The 19,758-nt window shown below is 62.9% G+C and overlaps 1 protein-coding gene across 1 annotated transcript; it reads left to right on the forward strand.

Moving 5' to 3' along the window:
- On the forward strand, positions 1-15,446 carry CRIP2 (cysteine rich protein 2). The gene is made up of 8 exons (XM_049808435.1): positions 1-136; positions 10,162-10,256; positions 12,203-12,260; positions 12,747-12,887; positions 13,062-13,130; positions 13,600-13,694; positions 13,986-14,043; positions 14,214-15,446. Exons 1-8 carry the CDS (start codon positions 94-96, stop codon positions 14,279-14,281), a joined length of 627 nt encoding a protein of 208 aa, XP_049664392.1. The 5' UTR covers positions 1-93; the 3' UTR covers positions 14,282-15,446.
- Positions 15,447-19,758: the final 4,312 nt, after the last annotated feature.

A 19,758-nucleotide genomic window follows, 5' to 3' on the forward strand; every position in this document is an offset into this window, starting at 1 on the left:
GGCGGGGCCAGGGGGCGGGGGCCGGGCGGAGCGGGACGCACGGCACGGCACGGCGCGGCTCGGCACGGCTCGGTTCGGCTCCACTCTCCCGCCATGGCATCCAAGTGCCCCAAGTGCGACAAGACCGTGTACTTCGGTGAGCGCATCCCCGGGGCCCGGCCCCGCATCCCCCTCCCCGAGCCGGGCGCGCATCCCCGGGACCCCCCCCGTTCTGTCCCCGGTTCTCCGTCCCGGAGCCGGCGCTCATCCCTGCTTCCCCCCTTCCCCAAACCCCGCTGCATCTCCGGGTCCTTTCCTCCTTCCCGGAGCCGGGGTGTGTCCCCGGTTCCTCCGTCCCCAAGCCCGGCTCATCCCCGGCTTCTCCCCACGCTCGACCGCGGTTCCCCAGTGGGGCGCACCCAGCGCCCTGCCCGGCAGCAGCTGCTTCTCCCCCGGGGACCCCCCTCGCAGCGGCCGCGGCCCCTCTGCTCTGCCCCCGCCGCCCCCCCCCGGGCCCCCATCCCTGGGCTGTGCTGGGGGATGCTGCTGGCTGGGTGGCGGGGAGGGGGGGGGGGGGGGTCGGAGCACCCTCCCCTGCTGCCTGGGGTGAGGAGGTGAAGCAGGGGGAGAGGAGCCTCCGTTGGGGTGTGTGCCCGCAGCCTGTTTTGGTGCTGGGGGGGGGGGGGGGGGGGTCACGTTCCCGTGTAGCCGCTGGCTTGGGTCATAGGGGAACCCAGGCCGTCTGACATGGATGGGGTGGTGGGCAGGGGGGGGGTCTCTTGGTGCTGAGGAGCAGGCGGTGGCAGGTGCAACCAAAACCTTCTCCCGGCTAATTTGTTCCCATTCCCTGCAAACCTCGCTCCAGGTGTGCCGTTCACCCCTCCCCATCTCGCCTCTCACCCAGCCCTTTGCGGGCTCTTCCTTAGGTGGGAGAGCTAATGAACGGTTTGGGGTTTGTACGGGACTTTTTCAAAGGCAGCTTCTGGGCTCAAGCGTGTCCGGGCTGGGTTTCGGCAGCAGCGCGTCCCTGCAGGTCTCCGAGGGCTCTGCTTGGGGTTGTGGCTGGTCAGGATCTCTGGGAACCGGGGCTGGGGTGTCTCCCGTCAGGTATCCCGGGCTGAGCGCCACCGCCCAGGTTGCAGAAAATGCCGAGGGCGGAGGTGGGAGCGAGGGCAGATCTCCTGCTTTGGTGCCTCACCGCCGCTCCCCGAGGAGCCTGTTCCAGCCCGCTTCCCCCCTGCGTGGCGATGCCCAGCCGGGAGCCTCCCCGGGGTGGGCATCCCCGGGGTGGGCATCCCCAGGGCTGCACTGAAGGCTCATGGTGGCTCTGGGGACGGATCCAGCACTCCAGCCCGAGCTGCCTCCTGGGACCTGCTGGCCACAGGGTCCAGCTGGCCTGGCCCGGTGCTGCCCACCTGCACCCCTCCCTGCCCGTCTCCCTCCGGTGCTCCAGAGTCCAGCCCCTGCTGCTTCAGCATGTTTGTTTGGTGGAGAAATACCAAAGGGTCATGATGGTGCCTGAGTGTTTGAGGCAATGGTGCTTTCATTCCTTTCCGGCCATCTCCAAGTAAACACAGAGAAATAGGAATTTGCTGTCTTCCTCCCTTAAATAAACCTATTTGTGTGGGGGTGGGAAGGGCTCAGCCCCTTGGATGTCTTTGCTTGTGTGAATCTTTTCCTTTTTAAGCAGAAAATAGCGTGTCTGTCCAGCCAGCTGGGCACTGGCCCGGGGTCAGCGTCGCTCCTCTCGCTCTGGGGACGAGCCTGGCCTGCGTGGGGGGGGGCTGGAGCTGGGCTCAGGGACCCCCACCTCGCTGCTGGAGGAGGCCAGGCTGTGCCAGGAGGTGAAGCACCGGCCCCCAGCAGCACCCGTGCTCTTTGTCTCTCCCCATGTGCTGGGGGACTTGTGGGTCTCTTGGGGATGTGGTCTGGGGGGGGGGGGGGGGGAACAGTGCTGTACCCCATGCCCCCAGCTGCGTGCCATCTTTCTCTCTCCCCGGGTGGGTTTCTGTAGGTGTAGTGGTCCATGTCCAGGTTTCTGCTGCTCTTTGGCTTCCCCATTCCTGCCTCCCCGGGGGATGCCTTGTCCTGCAGGCAGGGAGTAGGCAGGTGCCCGGCAGCCCCCATCACACACCTCCCCGCAGGGGCTGCGCGGCCCCCGCTGCCCCTAAGAGAGACCGGGGGGGTAATTCAAAACGGGAGCGAGCCAAAAACTTCCCTGTGCTTGGAGCTGCGATAGGCTGGAGCGTGTCCTTGCGGACGCCTTGAGCTTTTCCTTGAGGAACCACCCAGGCTCCAGCAGAATAAACCCGGGTCTGTTTATTTAATGCATAGAAACTGGATGCAACCCCCGAGCCGTCTTTCCGGGACACGGCTCCTGGGGTTTCCTCCCGATGGACCGCGTGGTTCGGTGGGAAGGCGATGGGAGCGCTGCGCCTGGGGTTTGGTAACGCTTGTGAATTCCTTGGCTGGCCCGAAGCTTAACAGGGAGGTGATTCATAAAGCCCCGCTTGTTGGGAGCGCTCCTTGCATGTACTGAATGAACGCTGGCAACTATAACTTCTCGAATGCCTGGGATTGCAGCCGGGGGTCATGTGTGAGAAATGCCACCGCGTCCCGTTCCCGGCCCCGCGCAGTGTCTGAGCGGCTGACCAACACCAACAATCATGGGTACCGATGGAAAACTCATTTCCAGCCTGCCTGTTGCTTCATGCTCCCTGGAAAAATCCAGTGGGCTCCTCCCTGCGCAGTCAGGAGGATGTGGGCGTTTCCTGAGCTACAGAATGAGCTTTTTTCCTTTAAAAAGCACAGGGAAATATAAAAATAGTTTTCTGGCTTTTTTTTCTATTTTTTTTTTAAAGGCAGGCTGAGGTCTGTGACATTGTTTCCAGGAGCAGCTGGGGCTAACTTTCCTGCTTTGGGGAGGTTGGAGGGATGAGGTGAATGTTTAACCAGAGGAGCAGCACTGCCGGTGGCTGTCGGGGCCGGTTCCCATCCCACGCTGGCAGGTGGCGTCGGGTTGGGGTTGGGGTTGGGTTATCTCTTCTGGCAGGAAGCGCCGGAGGGACCCGAAATCGCCCGAAGCCAAACAGCCGCACATTTCCCCAGCGCCCTTTTGCATGGCTAGCCTTAAATGAGTTTTGCAGGGTCGCCGGGAGCCCTGGCCAAGCCTTTCTGCCTCCCGTCCTCTCTTCCCAGGGAACTGCGGGGGATCGCGGTGGCGGGAGGTTTCCTGTTTTCCCATTCCAAGCGCGAGGCAGGCGAAAGCCACAGGGATGCGGCAAGCACACGTGCAGCGGGGTCTGCCGGCGGGCGGCTTTCGGGGAGCTCTCTGCATGTGCTGGGGTGTCTGAGGGCTGGCGGGAGGCTGCTGCGCTGTTTGTTTGGGAAGGGGCATCCTAAAAGCACGTGGGAATTACCCGGTAGCCCGGGGGCTTGTTCTGGCCGTGTCTGCAGCCGGAGCAGCAAAGCTGCTCTCTGGGGACGGTTTGCCGGTGGGGTGCTGGGGGCCACTAAGGCCAGGGAACACATCCAGCTGGGAAGCAAGGAGGCTCCAAGCCTGGCGTGCTCAGAGGGGCCTGCAGGAGACGCCTGACCCTGCTGTCACGCTGATGTCCCAAGCGTACCAGAGAAGAGGGGCGCAGTGAGGTGTGGGGTGCTCTCCCTGCAAAGCACCACACCGGTGGGTCAGCTCTGCAGAAATTCAAGCTGCAGAAGCCGCTTTGCAATTAATAAATAACCGCTGTTCTTGGCTCCGGGCACTGGCTGTTGGGAGACGGTGGCCCACCGGCGCCTGGGCAGGAGAGGCAGGAGGGCTTTATTTCAGTTACAGCCGTCCCTAACAAAGGAAGCGGCTCTTCAAGCGTAGCAGTCGGCACGTCGGCGTCAGCACGGCCCCTGCCTTGCCAGCGCGAAGGCTGGCTGGGCTCCTTGGGTAACCGCCTGCTCCGATGTCTCAGGGCGGCTGAGACCTTGCAGAATGGTAACTAAGGATGCACCAGTTCCCCACTCCCTGAGCAGGGCCCTGCCGAGGGGAGATGCCTCTGTGGAAAGCTGAAGGACGGGCTGATTAGCATTAGCTTTTCCCTCGGGAAAATAGCGCGAGCTATAGAAAATTATCTGTGGGAGGGCGGGACGGGACGGTGTGAGGTCTCGGCCCCCTTGCTCTCGCTCACTGTGAAGTGCGTGCTTTGCTGGAGCTGCCGGGGCTCCCGCACGGTGCGGTGCTGGCATCTCGTGTGCGTGTTCGTGGACGGTTGCCTGCCTTGCAGGGAGCTGGGGCTCAGCTGCTGTGGGACACGGGGATCCACGTGGATGTGCCCGCAGGGGTTGTGCCAGGGGTTTGTGCTGGCCGGGCCGGGTGCCCTGCTCTCCCTGCGCTGCCAGCCTGCGGGGAGCGGTGCCGCTCCCGGGGCTGTGGGTACCGGAGGCCTGGGGCTGGCAGGCAGCTCTCTGCAAGCCTGGCTGGTCCTGAGTGCCTCCGTTTGGTGTCTGGTTTGCAGAGCTCTGCGCTCATGTCTCAGGTCTTGGGCAGAGCTCCTTGTGTTCCCGTCCTCCTTCCCTGTCCCTGGCAGAGATACAGGGATGGGGAGAGGTGATGTGACGGGACTGGAAAGGAAAGGCAAGGAAAGGTGGAGCAGGAACGCCCAAGCAAGTAGTGGAAAATGCGTTGCTGCAACGTTGAGGTCAAATACGGAGCCTGGAGCGTGTGCCGTGGTGCCGCTTTTGGCTGTGGTGGGGTGGTGGTGCCCATCGCTCCTGCCAGTGAGGCCCTGAAGCAACCACAGAGGGTGATGGTGGGGTCCTGGCACGTGGGTGGGGAGAGCTCTCCCACCGGCCCGCCGTGCACTTGCCGTCGGGGAGTGCCGGTGCTGCGGCCCCCAGGAGGTCCCGAGCATCCTCTCCCATTGCCGTCTCTGTTCATATCGCGTTGCCCACAGCCCTGGGCCAAACCCTGCTTGGAGCTGGTTGTGCCTGTGGCTGCGGGGAGCCGGCAGGGTGGGGAGGTGAGGAGCCGTGGGGCTGGAGGGGCACTTAGACAGGCTTGGCTGCTCCAGCGTGTCTCTGAGTCCTGCTCTCACCAACACGGGCCAGGAAACTGTCTCATCCTCCCGGCGCTGCCCGCCAAAGATGGTATCTCAGTGTGCAGGAGGAACACAGTGCTCCAGACCGGCAACTACCCAGGGAGGGGTTTTGCTTCTGTGCCCGCCCGTGCCCCAGCTCTCTGCTGGCCGCTCTGCCCCTCGCCGTGCGGCGGGGCGAGGGGAGGGCTGCAGGCTGGCTGGATTCCTGCCGCTGCCCGGGGGTCCTGCCTGCAACGCCTCGCGTGCGGGTCTGCGCCGCAGCAAGAAAGCAGCTGGTTGCTTGGGGTCAGCCCTGGCTGAAGCCGGTGCCTGGCAAGAAACGCTGCTGATCCTCTCCCAGCACAGATACGGTCAAGCTGGCCGGCCTCAGAGCCGGAGGGATGCATCCTGTGCCGACACGGCTTGATGAAGTACAGCAGCCCCATGGAAAACAGAGAGGGGCTTGCTGGAGGCTGTCCTGGCCCCGTGAACCAGAGCGGGAGGTTGAAGGCTCACGGCCAGGAAAATGCTTGCACTAGGTGAGGTTTTGTCAGCAGAGAGCGGTGGGGTGGACGGGACCCTTGCCGCGCCTTAGGGCTGCAGATGGAAATCAAATAACCCTTGCTCGTGCCCAAGCGGCTGGGCTACGCGGGAGCTCGGGTCCTGGGGAGGACCTCGCCTCTGCTCGCCTGGAAGCGAGGCCCTGGCAAGCAGGATCCCCCGCGTGGGGTATTCCTCGTTCCCCGCTCCCGGCTGCGCTCCCCGGCGAGCCCATCCTGAGCTGGCTTTGTTGTACGCTTGGAAGGAGCCCAGCAAGCGAGCGGCTCCGGGGCCAGAGGGGTTGCCTCGCCTTGCTGCGGGGGAGCTAAATATATACGTCTTGGCCACAAAATCACAGTGCGGTGTAACCGTCAGCACCAGCTGTCTGACGGGGGAGAGGAGCTGCCTGGCCGTGGCTGAGGAGGGAGGGCAGGAGGGGATGGGGTGGGGGATGTGGGAAGGCAGCACAGACCCTTCCCTGGGGACCGGTGGGGTACCACGGCTGGCGGCACGGCACGGCATGGCAGGAAATCCTGAAGCCCGTCCCTACACCTTTTCCATCTCCTGGCCACGCTACAAGGGGCTGGGGAGAGGACGAGGCAGCCAGCCGCCTGGGCTTTCGGCTTTGTTTCCAGCCATTTACCAGGCTCCTTTCCCTGGGCTGATCTCTCTTATTCGTTCCTTTGTGCCTGCAACTGCTTTGAAGCGCATCTGCGGTCGATCTGACAGCATCCCTCTCCTCCAAGGATGCCTGTCACTGGGAGACTGTGGAGATTTGGCATCTTTATCGCCTGACTGGGCTTTGTCAGCCCTTCCCCGCGTCCTCCCAGGGCTGCGGTGGGATGAATGGGGCACGGCCCAGCCCTTTGCAGAGACGCGGCTGCAGCTACGGTTGTTTTGCTGAATAAGCCTCCGGCTGGAAGCAGCGCTGACGTCAGGCCGTGGAAATACCTGTGCGAGGGCACGGAGCCGGCTTGGTGAGGCTGGGAGGAGGGATGCTCCCTTCCCACCCTGAAAAGATGCATCCACATCTGGCCCGCGCCAGCTGCCTTGCCTGGGCATGGCGGATAATTAAGGGATGAGCAGCGTTGTCTCTGGGGTGGGGCTGCCGCAGAGCCGTGGGGAGCTGACTGCCTTGGCAGAGCTGTGAGGAACAGACTGCCTTGGCAGCCCCTTGGGCTCTTTCCCACTCCTGGCCTCCGATTTCCCCCCAGCCGCAGTTCTGGTTCTGGTGGTGCTCCTCATCAGCGTGGGCTGCACTCCTTGCACGGTGCAGATCCACCCCGCAGTTGGCCACGTACCCAGCCGTGCCTCCACCTCTCCTCCACGGGGGCATTTCCCCTAGGGCAGAGGTTTATTGTCAATGGGCACCCCGTGCCCACCCACGGCGAGGTGGGTAACCTAGGGCAGGCAAACCCCGAGTCACGCACGTTTGCCAGAGGCCAAATTCCTGCAGGCGAATGCCCTTAATCCGCCCTTCCCGGGGAGTGCTGCACGGCTGGTTTAAATTTGGTGGGCTTGAGGGGAGCATCTTGCCACAGGCTGAGCGTGTAGGTGTGGGATCCAGCAAGCGGGGCAGGACCCGCGTGCGCTCGGTGTGATGCTGAGACGTGGGCGCTGGCCCGTCCCTTCCCAGCGTGGCGGGGCATGGCGTTCGGTGGTGGAGGCTGGGTGCGGTGTGACATCTGGCCGAGCGAAGCCCTCGCCGGAGCCCCGTGCCATCCCGTACTCCCTGCACGGAGCGGGATGGATCCCGGGTCCTGCTTTGCCCCCAGGCTGCTCTTGCAGCGCTGATGGTGGGGTGCCCCCCTGGAGTCGGGGGTGTGGAGCGGGGGTCCCCCCAGCAGCTGCCCGGGGATCTCTGCCACAGCGGGAGGACGTGGCCAGAGGCTTCTCCTCCGGAGCTGATGCAACAGTGGAGCTGGTGAGGCGGGGGGGCAGGAAATCTGGGCGCTGGTGCTTTCCCTCCACAGTGATTTATGGGGCAGCATGGCCACAGGCGGGACGCCGCTGCCCTGGAAATGGGCTGGGGTGGCTCCAAGCTGCTTCCTCCGCTCGGTGCGAACAATGCTGCCTGGAAAGCCATCCCGGCTGTGCCGGCCCCGGCCTTGGCCCCTGGGAGCCCTTGTTTGCAGCCAGAGGATGTCTGACCAACATCTGCGTGACATTTCCACCCGCGGGCAAGGGGCAGCCCCTGCAGTTCCCGGGCTGTCCCAGTGCCCCGGGAGCAGGACGGTGCGCTGGGCCACCTCCTCCCTCCTGCCCTGTCCCCTGCCAGGGGCTGCGGGTGCCAGCGAGGTCCCTCTTGCTCTGCATGGCTCGGGGATGCCTTGGCGGGGGGGGAGTGCATTTGTCAGGAAGCAGCAGGGATTTACAGCTGTCTGAAATATCATGGGGGGAGGACACATTGGGGCGGCATCTCATCTCGGGGGGACAGGAAGGAGATGGTGTGGGCTGTGGCCAGCTGTAATTGCAATGGCCTCAGGGAAAACATCCGCTGGGATTTTCCTCCTTGCTTTGTACCTGGGGCCGCGACAGTGCTGGGCCGGGGCGGCGGGAAGAGCTGGGGGTGACGCAGCCAAAGAGCAGCCTGGCCTGGCTGTGCATCCTCTGTGACAAAGCTGAGCGGTTCTTTGGCCCCGAGCCCCTGGCTCAGCTTTCAGCCCATCGCGCTCCATTTTCCTCTCTGGTCGCCCCAGGGAGGCACCCGCTCCTGCTGGGGAGGGCTGGGGGGATGCAGGGTTCCTGCAACAGCCCCAAGGCAGCAGCGTGCTGGGACCTCCATGTCTCTCTCCTTCGCTTTTGGGGAGCGCTTGCGGGGCTGGGGGCTGTGTGCCCTGGGGCTGGTCCTCTGCCCCCAGGGGCAGCTGAGGTCTGCAGAGGAATGGGGGGGCAGGGTCCGGCCCTGGCCCATTCCCCGTGTGCTGCCTGCTGCGAGGGGCTGGGGAAGCACGAGCCCTCCTGAGCCCCCCGGGCTTGGGGACCAGCAGGGATTTGCCCTGGCAGCTTTGAGCAGGCAGGCACAGATCCCCGGCTGCAGCGGGGCATCCCTTCACCCTGCCGTCTGCTCCCACCTGGGGTTTGTTTGGTCCAACAGCCTGGACTCATGCGTGGCATCACCGGAGGTCAGTCCAGAGCTGCTTCCAGCTGATGCCGGTCCCCCAAGCCAGTCCTCTACGTCTTTGCTTGAGGATGCTCTCGGGGCTCTCCCCTGCACCCCAGTGCGATGGATCTGGCTCTGCCCCCATGTGCTGCCCTCCTCTGCCACTGGCCACCCTGCTTTGCACCAGAGCTGATTTTTTGGGGGGTGATGGCAGTTATTTTGACTTATCTTGGCCCTGCGGTGTGCCCCAGATGCAGCTGTTTGCCTTGGGAGGAGGGTGGCTCTGGAAGCCAGGACCTGCCCCCAGGGAGCTGTTGACCCCCATCTTGACCTGATGCAGACAGGTGACATTTGCTGAGGTCCTCAGTGGAAAAAGGGCTGGGAAACCCGCTGCTGCGGAGGAGGTCTTCTTGTAGAGCTGGGCTGGGCTCCGGTTGCGCTTTTATTTGCTTGTTAAATATTTTATTTGGCTCTTTTGATTTAGTTTTACGGTGGCTTTAACAGGATCATGCTGTGTTCCAGCTGTCTCTGCACATGTGCGGGGGAGAGGGAGGGCGAACAGGAATCGGCGGGGGGCACGGGGCAGCGCCTGGCCCCCCAGGAGCTGGGAGGGTGGAGGGACGGTGCGAGGCCGGGGATGCGGGATGAGGACTGACAGCCCGTGCTACCTCCCAGGGTGCTTCTGAGACGTACAGCTCGGGGCCAGCTTGGAGGAGGTGCATTCACGCAACCGGTCTCAAAGCATTTTCCTTCCCTGAATTTGCCCACTGAGGCTTTGAAACTGTTTTTGGTGCCAGCAGCGAGTTGCTCCGCAGGTTCGTGGCACTCTGGGGCAATACAGGGATGGTGCCTGCGTACCTGTCTGCACGTCGCGCCTGCTCCCGGGCTGAGGGCGAGGGGGGAACACCCGCATGCCCAAGAAACAAGTGATTTCCAGGGCCAAATGTCCATCCTCGGCGACACTGGAGGCTGTCTGCCGTCCCATCCTCCCGGCTGGAGGCGGGTGGGTGTCCTGGGAGCAGCTCCGGAGCTGCGGCCGAGGCTCCCTGGGGAGCCCGAGCAGCTGGGTGTGCGTGGGGGAGGCATGACTGAACGGGTGGGGTGGGCATGGTAACACCAAATATTTGAATGGGAGCAGGGTCATTCTGGGTAACGTGCCGGGTAAAAATAGATGCAGGGAGTAGAAAGGAAAATACTACCCTTGCTGGACTGGTGCGTGGGAAAGGGTGTCTGTGCGATGGCAAAAGCCAGTGTTGGCGGGGTCAGAGGCTGGGGGGGGCCATGCCCATGGCCTGAATGGTCTCAAGGACCCTGTGGGCTGCAGCAGAGCGGTCCCTGCAGCGTGGTTGATTTGCACAGTATGCCAATGAGCAGCCCCCCTCGAGTGCAGCCCCCCACAGTGCCCAGAGCCTGACTTCCCCAGGGGCTTTAGCAGGTGCTGGGCAGTCGCTCACCCCTCTCTCGTGTTCCCTGCAGCCGAGAAGGTGTCCTCCCTGGGCAAAGACTGGCACAAGTTCTGCCTGAAGTGTGAGCGCTGCAACAAGACCCTGACCCCGGGCGGGCATGCCGAGGTAAGAGCCGCTGCGGCGGATAGGGGGGGAGCACTCTTCCAGGGGTGGCCTGGTGGTCTCTCCAGGGCTCTCCAGCACCCCAGGGACAGGGAGTCCCAGGAATCATGGTTGGGGCAAGTACCTGATGCCACACGGGTGGGCACGCAAGCCCAGGAGCACGCCCTGTGGCTTCAAATGCTGCTGCTGCAACTTGTGGTGCTCAAGAGCTCTCGTACACATGTGGTGCCTCAGCTGTGCCACCCCAATGTGGGCTCCCAGGCTGCCTGTGGCAGGGCTTGGCATGCCCCAGCAAGCACTTGAAGCAGCTCTGTGCACCGGGCAGGCTTGTCTGGGCATCGCAGCGGCTTTGAAGGTGTGCGGGTGCCTAAAGCCTGCAGCAGAGTGTGGTTAAAAATGCCAAAAATTGGGGATGCACAGGTTGCCATGGCGATGCTAGCTCGGCACTGGGGCTTTTGGTGCCCTAGGGCTTGCGCTGGAGCTCGATGCCACCGCGGCTGCCGAGCGCTTGGGAACACGAGGGTGCCGTGCCGGTGGTGGCAGAAGCTTGGGCCTGGGAGCAACTGTGTTTTTCTGGGAGCAACTGTGCAATGCCCTGGCGTGACACCCGGTGCCCTGGGTTTTGCACAGTGCCTGTCATGCCAGAGTGTCACCAGCTCTTTAGCACGGTTTTAGCACGCGGCACAGCTGGGGAGCGGGCGGCGGCGGGGACAGCCCTGCTGGTTGCCACCAGCCCAAAGGGGAGTGGGGCTGGTCCTGCTGGGGAGGACAGGGCTGTGCGGGTGGATTTGTGCTTCGGGCCGGGTTAAGTCCGGGGGATTTGCTGCTTCTCCATATAAGGCCAGATTCTCCTCCCATGGGGGATGGCAGCCAAGCCCCCACCGACTGCGCCGACAGCAGGATTTGGCCCTTCCCTGCTTTTTCTCCCTCCTTTCAAGCCAGTGTGTCCGGCTGGCTTGGAAAGATGTCGCGGGGAGACCAGCTAAATGTTTACCCTCTCCTCCGGCATGGTAGTGCCGCGAGCACGCCGATATTTATGCCTTGCGATATTTTGCAGCTGCTTGCTGCCAGCCAGCTGCCTGCTCGCTCCCCCAGCCTTGCCCCTGGCTGCTCCCAGCCCTCGCCTTCAGCATAGCACCGCTCGGGGAAGTGAGGGAAGGGACATCGCTTCTGCTCGGCTACCGCCCGGCCCGCTTTGGGCAAGGCATCCTTGCCTTGCAGCAGAGGGGATGGAGGGCAGGAGCACGGGGCACGAAGCAGGGCTGGGATGCTGAATGGAGCCAAGCAGGCGATGGGGTGGGCTCATGCCCGAGGACGGGGTCCCGGTGGGTTTTCTACATGGGGCGGCGTACATGGCAGCCCCGCTGGCCCCCTGCCCCAGCCACAAACGCTCTTTCTTTTCTTTTGGACTCGGTTTCCACTGGCCCATGAGAAATGACTGCGGGGAGTTCCGGGGCTTATCGCCCGCTTCGTGCCTTCCTGCGATAATCACCCCCAGCCGATAGCAGCTGGGCTGGGACCAGCAACCACGCGGGGCCTCTGATCTCAGGCCAAGGCGAGGGGGGAAGGCAAAGCTCGGTGGAAGCCACAGTGGTCTGTGTGCCTAAGAATGGCCTGATGGCACGCAGGATGCTTACGGGGCAGAGGGATGCCTTACTGGGTCCCAGTGGCACACCGCTGGGTTGGGACTCAGAGGTGCCTCTCAGCTGAACTGCCGCAGGGTGCCAGTGCTCCAGCAGAGCAGCTGGAGCGTTTCATGCAGGCACAATCCTTACGTGCTTGGGTCGGGTTAGGCTGTCGCTGGCAGACCCGCAGGCTGAGGGTGTCCAGGGGGTGCGTTTTGGGGTGTAGGTACGGCCGTGGTGGTCTCTGAACATCTGTGGGGATGGAAGTGATTCCAAGGGAAGCACGTCGCCGCTCGGCATCCTAACACTCCCCTCTCTCCCCAGCATGATGGGAAACCCTTCTGCCACAAGCCCTGCTACGCCACGCTGTTCGGCCCCAAAGGTACGTCCGTGCTCCTCCCGTGCCTGTGCGGCTGTGCCCAGGGCTGCAGGAGGGGTCAGGTCCCCCCCATCCCTGCTGGTGGGGAGCCGTGGCCCAAAGAGCACCCCAGGAGCCAGGCTAGCATGGGCTGAGCCTCAAGCCAGCACTTTGCAGTCCCAGCACTGCCGTCCCCTTGTGCAGAAGGAAAGGAGAGCTGCTGGAGGGAGGGAGGGATCTGTCCTGACAGCTGTCCTTTTTTTTTTTTTTTTTTTTTTTCATATTTAAAAGACAAATTCCCATTCAAACAGAAGGTGGAGTTGTTCTCCTATCCCAGACGTGGTTGGAGAAAGCCTGGGTCAGGAGAAAGCAAGCCGGAGCCAAGGTGCAGCAGTGTCTGCAGTGGCCCTGTGGCTCAGCAGGGCTGGGGGAGGTGGGACAGGGGCTGGGGGGAGGATGGAGACCCCGAGTGCTCCCAGGCCACCACAGCCTCTCTCTGCCCCACTGCAGGGGTGAACATTGGCGGTGCCGGGTCCTACATCTATGACAAGCCGCAGATTGAGGGGCAGACTGCTCCGGGACCGATCGAGCACCCGGTGAAGGTGGAGGAGAGGAAGGCGAACGCTGCGCCTCCCAAGGGACCCAGCAAAGGTGAGGGGCAGGGCAGGATGGGCAGCCTGGCCCTCTGTCGTGGCCTTCAGCCGGTCCAGAGCCACCACGTTTGGTGATGGCGTGGGGTGCAGATGTGGGGGGGGTCCTGTGCACCCATGTGTGCTGGCTGAGATGTTCCTCTGCTTCCCACGCTCATGCCCTCTCTTCTTCCAGCCTCCAGCGTCACCACCTTCACCGGGGAGCCCAACATGTGCCCACGCTGCGGCAAGAGAGTCTACTTTGGTAAGGTGGCAAGCGGGCAGTGGGCGCGTGCCCCGGGGTGGCACAGCACCACAGTGCTGGGGCTGCATGCAGGACCCCCGGGGCACGCAGAGGGGCTAGGAGGGGGTTTTGGCTCAGAGATGGGGTTGGGGGCACAGAGGGATGTGCCCAAGGAGCCTGCAGGGATGGGTCCTCTTGGAGGAGCTCCTGGGTGCAGGGCTTCATGTGCATCTTGTCCGCTGCTGTCACCTCCCAGGTGGGTGGCGTGGGCTTAATAGATGTCCTCGGCCAACCTCTGTCACCTGTGAGGCAGCAGAGGGGTGGGAGAGATGCGGGAGGCTGGGGTGCACAGGGCTAGATGCGGGAGGCTGGGGTGCACAGGGCTGTCTTGGGATTTTGTACGCAGAGGTGACGTCCCCATGGGGTGTGCTCCCCCTCGGCATGCGTGCGGGGCGGCTGGCGTGACCCTCCCTCCTTGTCCCCGCTCTAGCTGAGAAGGTGACTTCGCTGGGGAAGGACTGGCACCGTCCCTGCCTACGCTGCGAGCGCTGCAGCAAGACGCTGACCCCGGGGGGCCACGCTGAGGTAAGGGTGTCCCGGCCCTGAGACCCCCAGGCAGCGCGCGTGGGGGATGCCAGCGTGCCATGGGTGAGCTGCGCTGTGCTGTGCCGTGCCGTGCCGGTTGGGCAGCCCCTGCTTTTGCAAGAGGGCAGGGCAGGGCTGGCAGGAGCAGCCCTGGGGGCGCGCTGGGGTGCAGGTGTCTTCAGGGGATGAGCAGAGTGGGAGAGGTACCCAGTAAGGGGGATGTGTCCTGGGGACTGGCCTTTCCCCGGCCCCTCGCCCCCAGTGACACGCTTCTCTCTCTGCCCTGCGCAGCACGACGGACAGCCGTACTGCCACAAGCCCTGCTACGGGATCCTCTTCGGGCCAAAGGGTGAGTGCCTGCAGGCGCATGGGGTGGGGAGCCGCTCTGGGGGGACGCACCCCACCCGGGCTGCTGCTCTTGATGCTCATGCCATCGCCCAGAGGGGACATCTCCCTGGAGCGTGCCACCTTCCCGCCCGGGTCCTCACCCTCCTGCATCTCCCCCCCCCCCCCATGCAGGAGTCAACACCGGAGCTGTGGGAAGCTACATCTACGACAAAGACCCCGAGGCGAAGAACCAGCCCTAGATGGCGGCGTCCCCCTGCCCGCTCGCCCGCTCTGTGCCCCCGTACTAACCTCCTGCTCGCAGCCGGAGCAGACCCTCACCAGGCTGGCCACGGAGCTGTGCTCTCTCTGCTGTCTCTACTCCGGGCAGGATGGCCCTGCCCTCCAGATTATATATCATAGTCTCTAATATAAGCTTCAGTGTTTAAAGGCAAAGGTAGAAGGTGTCTCTGGTGGTTCCCAATGCGCTCTGCCCTCCCACCAGCCCCCCCCCGAGCGCCGGAGGCAGTGGGGCAGGTGTGGGGATGTCACCGTGTGCAGGGGACAGCAGGTGGGACCCGAGGGGCTGAGAGCAGGGTTTTGGGGGGGGTGGGGGGGGAAGGTGGTGGTAGGAGTCCCACCGTGGAAGGGTGCTCCCTGCTGTCACCCACACAGAGGGTGAGGGAGCTGGGCAGGCGTCCCGCGGCGCTTAGGAATGGGGGCTGGTGGTCAGGGCACCCAGCCCTGTTCCTTGCCAGCCGCTGGGGACGTGCGGGTCCCCTGAGGACTCTGGCCCACCTGGCAGCGCTGCCTTTCTCCCAGCCCTTCCCGGGCTCCATGCCCTGGCTCTCACTCTCCCCAGGACCTGCAGCCAACCCCAGCCGCCGTTGGGGTTGCAGGGTCTGGCACCTCCCTGCATCCCCATCCTTGCACCCCCAGGGCATCCCAGTACGTGCACCCAGGCAGGTGCCCGACCTGCTCTGCTGCCTGGTTTGGGTTGGTGGCCACCCCTGCAGCCTTGTCCCCCGCCGGTGGCAGAGCCCGTGCCGGGGGGTCACCCGGTGGCTGCAACCCTGGGGGAGTGGGCTGGTCCCTGCCTTCGGAGGGCAGAGCGCATTGGGCTGGCGGCTCGGCGGCGGGATGCTTGCCTGCTTCCCAGAGCCTGAGGTTTCTTATTGTTGTTGTTTATTTATAAGCAGTTGTAAATGTGCCCCTCGCTTTGGAGAATGACACGTACCCCCCAAGTCTCACCCGTCCCCCCCATGCACGCCCAGCCCTGCTGCTGCCCAGGGGGCCGGGGAGTGGGCTGGTGCAGGGGACCCGCCGGGGCGGCGAGCCCTGGGGTGCCAGCACCCCGCTCTCTCCTGGCTCCCTTGGCCGCTGCGGGGCTGACTTTTGTTATTTGCTGACAATAAAGGTTTTGAGAGATGCGTTGTGCGCTTCAGCTCTGGGGGGAGGTGAGGGAAGCTGTGTGTGCCATGCAGCATCCCTCCAGTCCTGGGACAGCGTGGTGACCCTGCCGCTACTTGTCCTGCCCCACCTGGCTGCTCCTGGAGCAAGACAGAGCAGCTTTAGCCCCAGCCGAGCCTGAGCTGCCCAGGCCAGAGCTGCTTTTGGTGCAGCACAAACTGTGGCTGCTCCCCGGGCTGTGAGCAGGACAGGCTTATAGGAGGCTGGGGTGGGGTGGGGTGGGATGAGACAGGATGGGATCCGATCCTCCCTGGCTTTGCAGGGTGGAAAACTAATGGAGGGGTGTTACGTAGCAGGTGACACTGTCCCCCCCCCACCCTAGCCTGGGCTTGCTGAGCAGGCACAGCGCCTGAGCCAGGCTGCTGGTGGGAAAGCCCAGCCTGGCGGCAGCGGGGCAGGAATGCGGTGCGGGGGCATGGGCCAACCCCAACCCCTGGGAGCTGCCATGTCCCCAGCCAGATACCAGCCCCACTGCCAGACCTGGTTTTAGACATCCAGCTATTCCCCCTAGGAGCTTGGCGTCTGGAAAGCAAGACATGGAGGTTGGGGCTGCCAAGGCAAACACCGGCTCTGGGAACTGCTGCTCTGGCTCGTCCCCTCCGGCAGGTTCTTGCAAGAGCCCTGTTGGGCTGGCTGTGCCCCCCCAGGGCTGCAGGGCCCCCCCCGGCCTCATTTTCTGGGGAAAACAGGGACCTGGAGCCCCCTGCAATGTCTTGCATCCTTGTAGCAGCCTCAGCCCTAGAGCTGCTCCATCCCTGTGGAGGAGAGGGGAGGGTGGGCACCAGTCACAGCCCCCGGCCTTGCTCCTCGCCCAGGCACGACTAGGAAATGCAGTGGGCACTGCAGAAGAGGAACGCTGGCTCTGCCCGTGCATCGCACCTGCGGGCAGCATTTGGCCGTGGTGGCATCCCCTGGGCTCAGGCAGCCGGCAGAGCAGCGGGTGCAGGAGCCGCTGGTTTTCCCTCTCCCAGCAGCAATCCCAGTGCCACGCAGCTTTTTCCCAGGCACAGAGGGCTCAGTAGTGCAGTTCCTGGGCTGGGGAATGGGCTGTGTTTGTGTTTTGGTGGGGTTTCTATAGAGACTTGACCCCTCTGATGCTTTAGGGGACAAGGCTGCTGCGTAAATCAGAGCAGTGTCGCTCTCCCAGCTTCTTCCCTGACCCGCAGCAGAGAGCTGGGCCCTCGCAGCCAAACTTTGCCAAGTTTGCCCCATGTAGCAGCAGCAGTGCTGGGACGAGGGGTCCCCATCGCCTGTCCAGGACCTGGTGCAGCTGCTGGTAAAGCCCTTGGCACGAATCCAGCTCTTGTTGCAACCCTTATTTACCATCATTAATTAAAGAGCTTCATATGCTAGCCTTTTTGCTAGCCTCTAGCAATGCCCCCCAACAGGGAGTTTCCCCAATGGACTACAACAGGCTGATTTTCCTCCTTACTGCCCTGCCTGCAGCTTACTGGGGGTATCGCTCGCCCCAGTACCTACCTGGCCCCAGGCCATGCACCCAGCCTGGCCCGGCAGCCCTAACAGCATCCTTGCCGTAAGCACTGGCCCTGGCCCCTTAATGGGGGGGCCAAGCAGCAGGTTCCCTCCCCAGCATCTTTGGGCAGAATGCTTGCTGCAGGGGGGGAGCCTGGCACACCTGGGGCATCACCTGAGACCGAGAGCACGGCCAGGGTGGGATGGGAAGGAGCTGATGCAGGGCTGCTGGGAATGGTGGTTATGAGATAGAGAGGGAGGCAGTTTGGGGTGGCAGGGATGAGAGGGGATGCCCCTATGGCTGGTCCCTGGTTTAGTTCTGGGAGTGAAGGGATATGGGGCAGGTACAGCATCTTGGCTGCTGCCCGCTCCCAGGCAACAGCCATCAAATGCAGGATTTTGTTTTGGCTTGGGGCCAGCTTCCCCCCCCCCCCCCCTTTCATTTTTTGCTTACATTTTCTTTTCCCCTTGGGAATTTTACTGGGAGAATGCAATGAAATTAAAAATAGAAAAAATTCAGCTCTGCTGCGCAAGGGGGTGCCAGGAAGCCTGCATCCATCACAGCCTCCTACTACCCCAAGGGGGACAACCCAGCTGCTCAGGCTCTAAGTGGGTGACATCTCTTCACTGTCCCCCCCACCCTGCTGTGGCGGGGAGGGCTGGGCACCCCTCGTGGCAGAAGGTGGCCCCCAGGTACAGCGGGTATTCACAGGGTGGGTGTTAAGACCAGGAAGCTGAAGGATGTAGCGGGACTTTGGGATCCCACGTGGGATTATATGTGTGCGTGCCGAGGTGTCGGGGCTGTCCCTGCGCTGCCAGGTCGGTGTGGGGACCAGGGCACTGACACAGCAGAGTGGCACTTTGCTCTAGCAGAGATGGCAGCTCTGGCCTCTAATCCTTGGTGCATTTTTGTATTTATTTTTAGGAGGCCTATGTGAGCTGAAAACGCTCCTTTACTTGAGAACTGGAAAACATCCTTTCCCTTGGGGATGTCAAATATTTTATTTTTTTTCAGCTCGGGCTTGCTAGTGGGATAAAAAAGTCGGAGGGCTCTGGTGATTACAGACATGCTCTCCAGGGTACGGAGGAAAACAGAGAGCAAAGTGGATGCAGCTTTGCTTGGAAATCCCCCAAGCCTTGTGAACTTGTCCTGGGCAATTACCCTTGCTGGCTCCCAGCTTTCCTGGGAGCCAGCGGAGCTCAGCAGGGAGCCGTGCCTTGCAACTTCTCGTTGGGCGCAGGGCAGGGATCCCACCAGCTCCATGATGCACTAGTGGCCAACCTGTTTTGACTGGTGAAAAGGGACTGGTGAGCGTACAAAGGCTGGTCCCAGAAGGGCACGTCAGGCTGCACAAATTAAAAACCAGGAGGGCACTTGGTGGTGGTAGGAATGATGAGGGCAGCCCTGCGCTACAACACCTGAGCTAGTCGGTGCAGGGAAGGGAGATGCAACCATCGCGGTGTGGAGGGGCTCCTGAAATGCAGGGAGATGGCAGGGCAGCGTGGCTGCGGCTGGCAGCAGGGCTCTGACGTGCCAGGGGCTGGAGCAGCGCAGCTGGGCAACGAAGCAAGACAGATTTAAAGCATTTGCTGGGAAGTCAATAAATAGGAGCCAAAAGGGATGAAGTGCTGGAAGTTGTGATTTAAGATGGGATATTAAAAGCGACCCAGTAAGCACAGCTTGCTTCCACGAGGGCCAAGAACCAGCTCCGATACTCCCTGAAGTCAGTGGTGTGGCTCTCCCTGGCGTGGCTGGGCTTTGGCTCGGCCCCAGGGGAGGTTAAAGTACTGGGTGTAAATACTGGAGAGGGTATAGGAGAGCAGGCAGGGATGAAGGAGGAGGAACGGCATGAAACCAAGCAGAGGAGGATTTGGGCTGTAAATCCCCCTGCCGGTGCGGTGCATTGGGCTGTCACACAGGGAGCTGCTGGTGCAGGCTCCGGCCATGGCACTGGTGAGGAAGGTGCTGGCTCCATCCCACAGCGATTCCCCAGCTTGTTGCTGCCTGGGAGCATCCGCGAGGGAATTTTCCCCCAGAATGTAGGCTGGGGTCTGTAGCGGCCTTCATATCACCAGTCGGTTTCCAGGTGGGGCCAGCAGCCGGGGGACCACCCTGGGGGCTTGGGGGGCTGCTTGCTGGGGGAAGAATACCTGTGCTGGTGGGACGGAGGTGTGCACACTGCGAATCTTCCTCTTGCTCTCCTCTTGCTCTGTCCTGACCCTCCGTCTTGCTCGGGTAAGGCAGAGCAGAGCAGTTATATCCCTCTCCCCTCCCTGCGCGGCCACCACGACCTGACCACGCTGAGCAGCGTGCTGATGGAGAGCAAACACCTCTGCACCCCTTCCCCTTCACCTTGCCTCCGGTGAATTTTTAACCAGGAATAAAAGATGTGGCGTCAACAGCCAGGACCCAGCCCAGGGCAAAGAGTGCCCCTGGGCGAGTGCCCCGTGCCAGGGCAGGGCTGGAGAGGTAGTCCCTGGAACTGGTCCCCAGCACTGGTGCCCTGAGAGCAGCCCCTGAGCAGTGCCCACACTCCCCACCAGCCCCCAGTACGGATGCGCATCTCCCCGGCAGGCAGAGGCGATGCCTCATGGATGCTGGGCAGCTTCCCAAAGCAGCGGGCGTTGCTTCCTCGACGATCCTGGCTGGATTCGATAGCCACAACAGAAACAGCCAGGGCCGTGCCAGGAAAATGCACCAAACCCTCCCCCGGCAGGATTTAGCCAGGAGGTTTCCTTGGGCTGCCGCTAATGGAAAGCTTGCAGAAAAGAGCAGATGGTACCACAGACTTTGGCC

The sequence above is a fragment of the Accipiter gentilis genome, chromosome 8 (assembly GCF_929443795.1).
Source record: "Accipiter gentilis chromosome 8, bAccGen1.1, whole genome shotgun sequence".
NCBI classification, from domain to species: domain Eukaryota; kingdom Metazoa; phylum Chordata; class Aves; order Accipitriformes; family Accipitridae; genus Astur; species Astur gentilis.

Excerpts from the sequence above, each read along its gene's own strand:
- CRIP2 (XM_049808435.1), top strand. The coding sequence starts at position 94 with ATGGCATCCAAGTGCCCCAAGTGCGACAAGACCGTGTACTTCG. Across the intron at positions 10,257-12,202 it reads CCCCGGGCGGGCATGCCGAG|CATGATGGGAAACCCTTCTG; the intron begins GTAAGAGCCGCT and ends CTCTCTCCCCAG. Across the intron at positions 12,261-12,746 it reads CACGCTGTTCGGCCCCAAAG|GGGTGAACATTGGCGGTGCC; the intron begins GTACGTCCGTGC and ends GCCCCACTGCAG.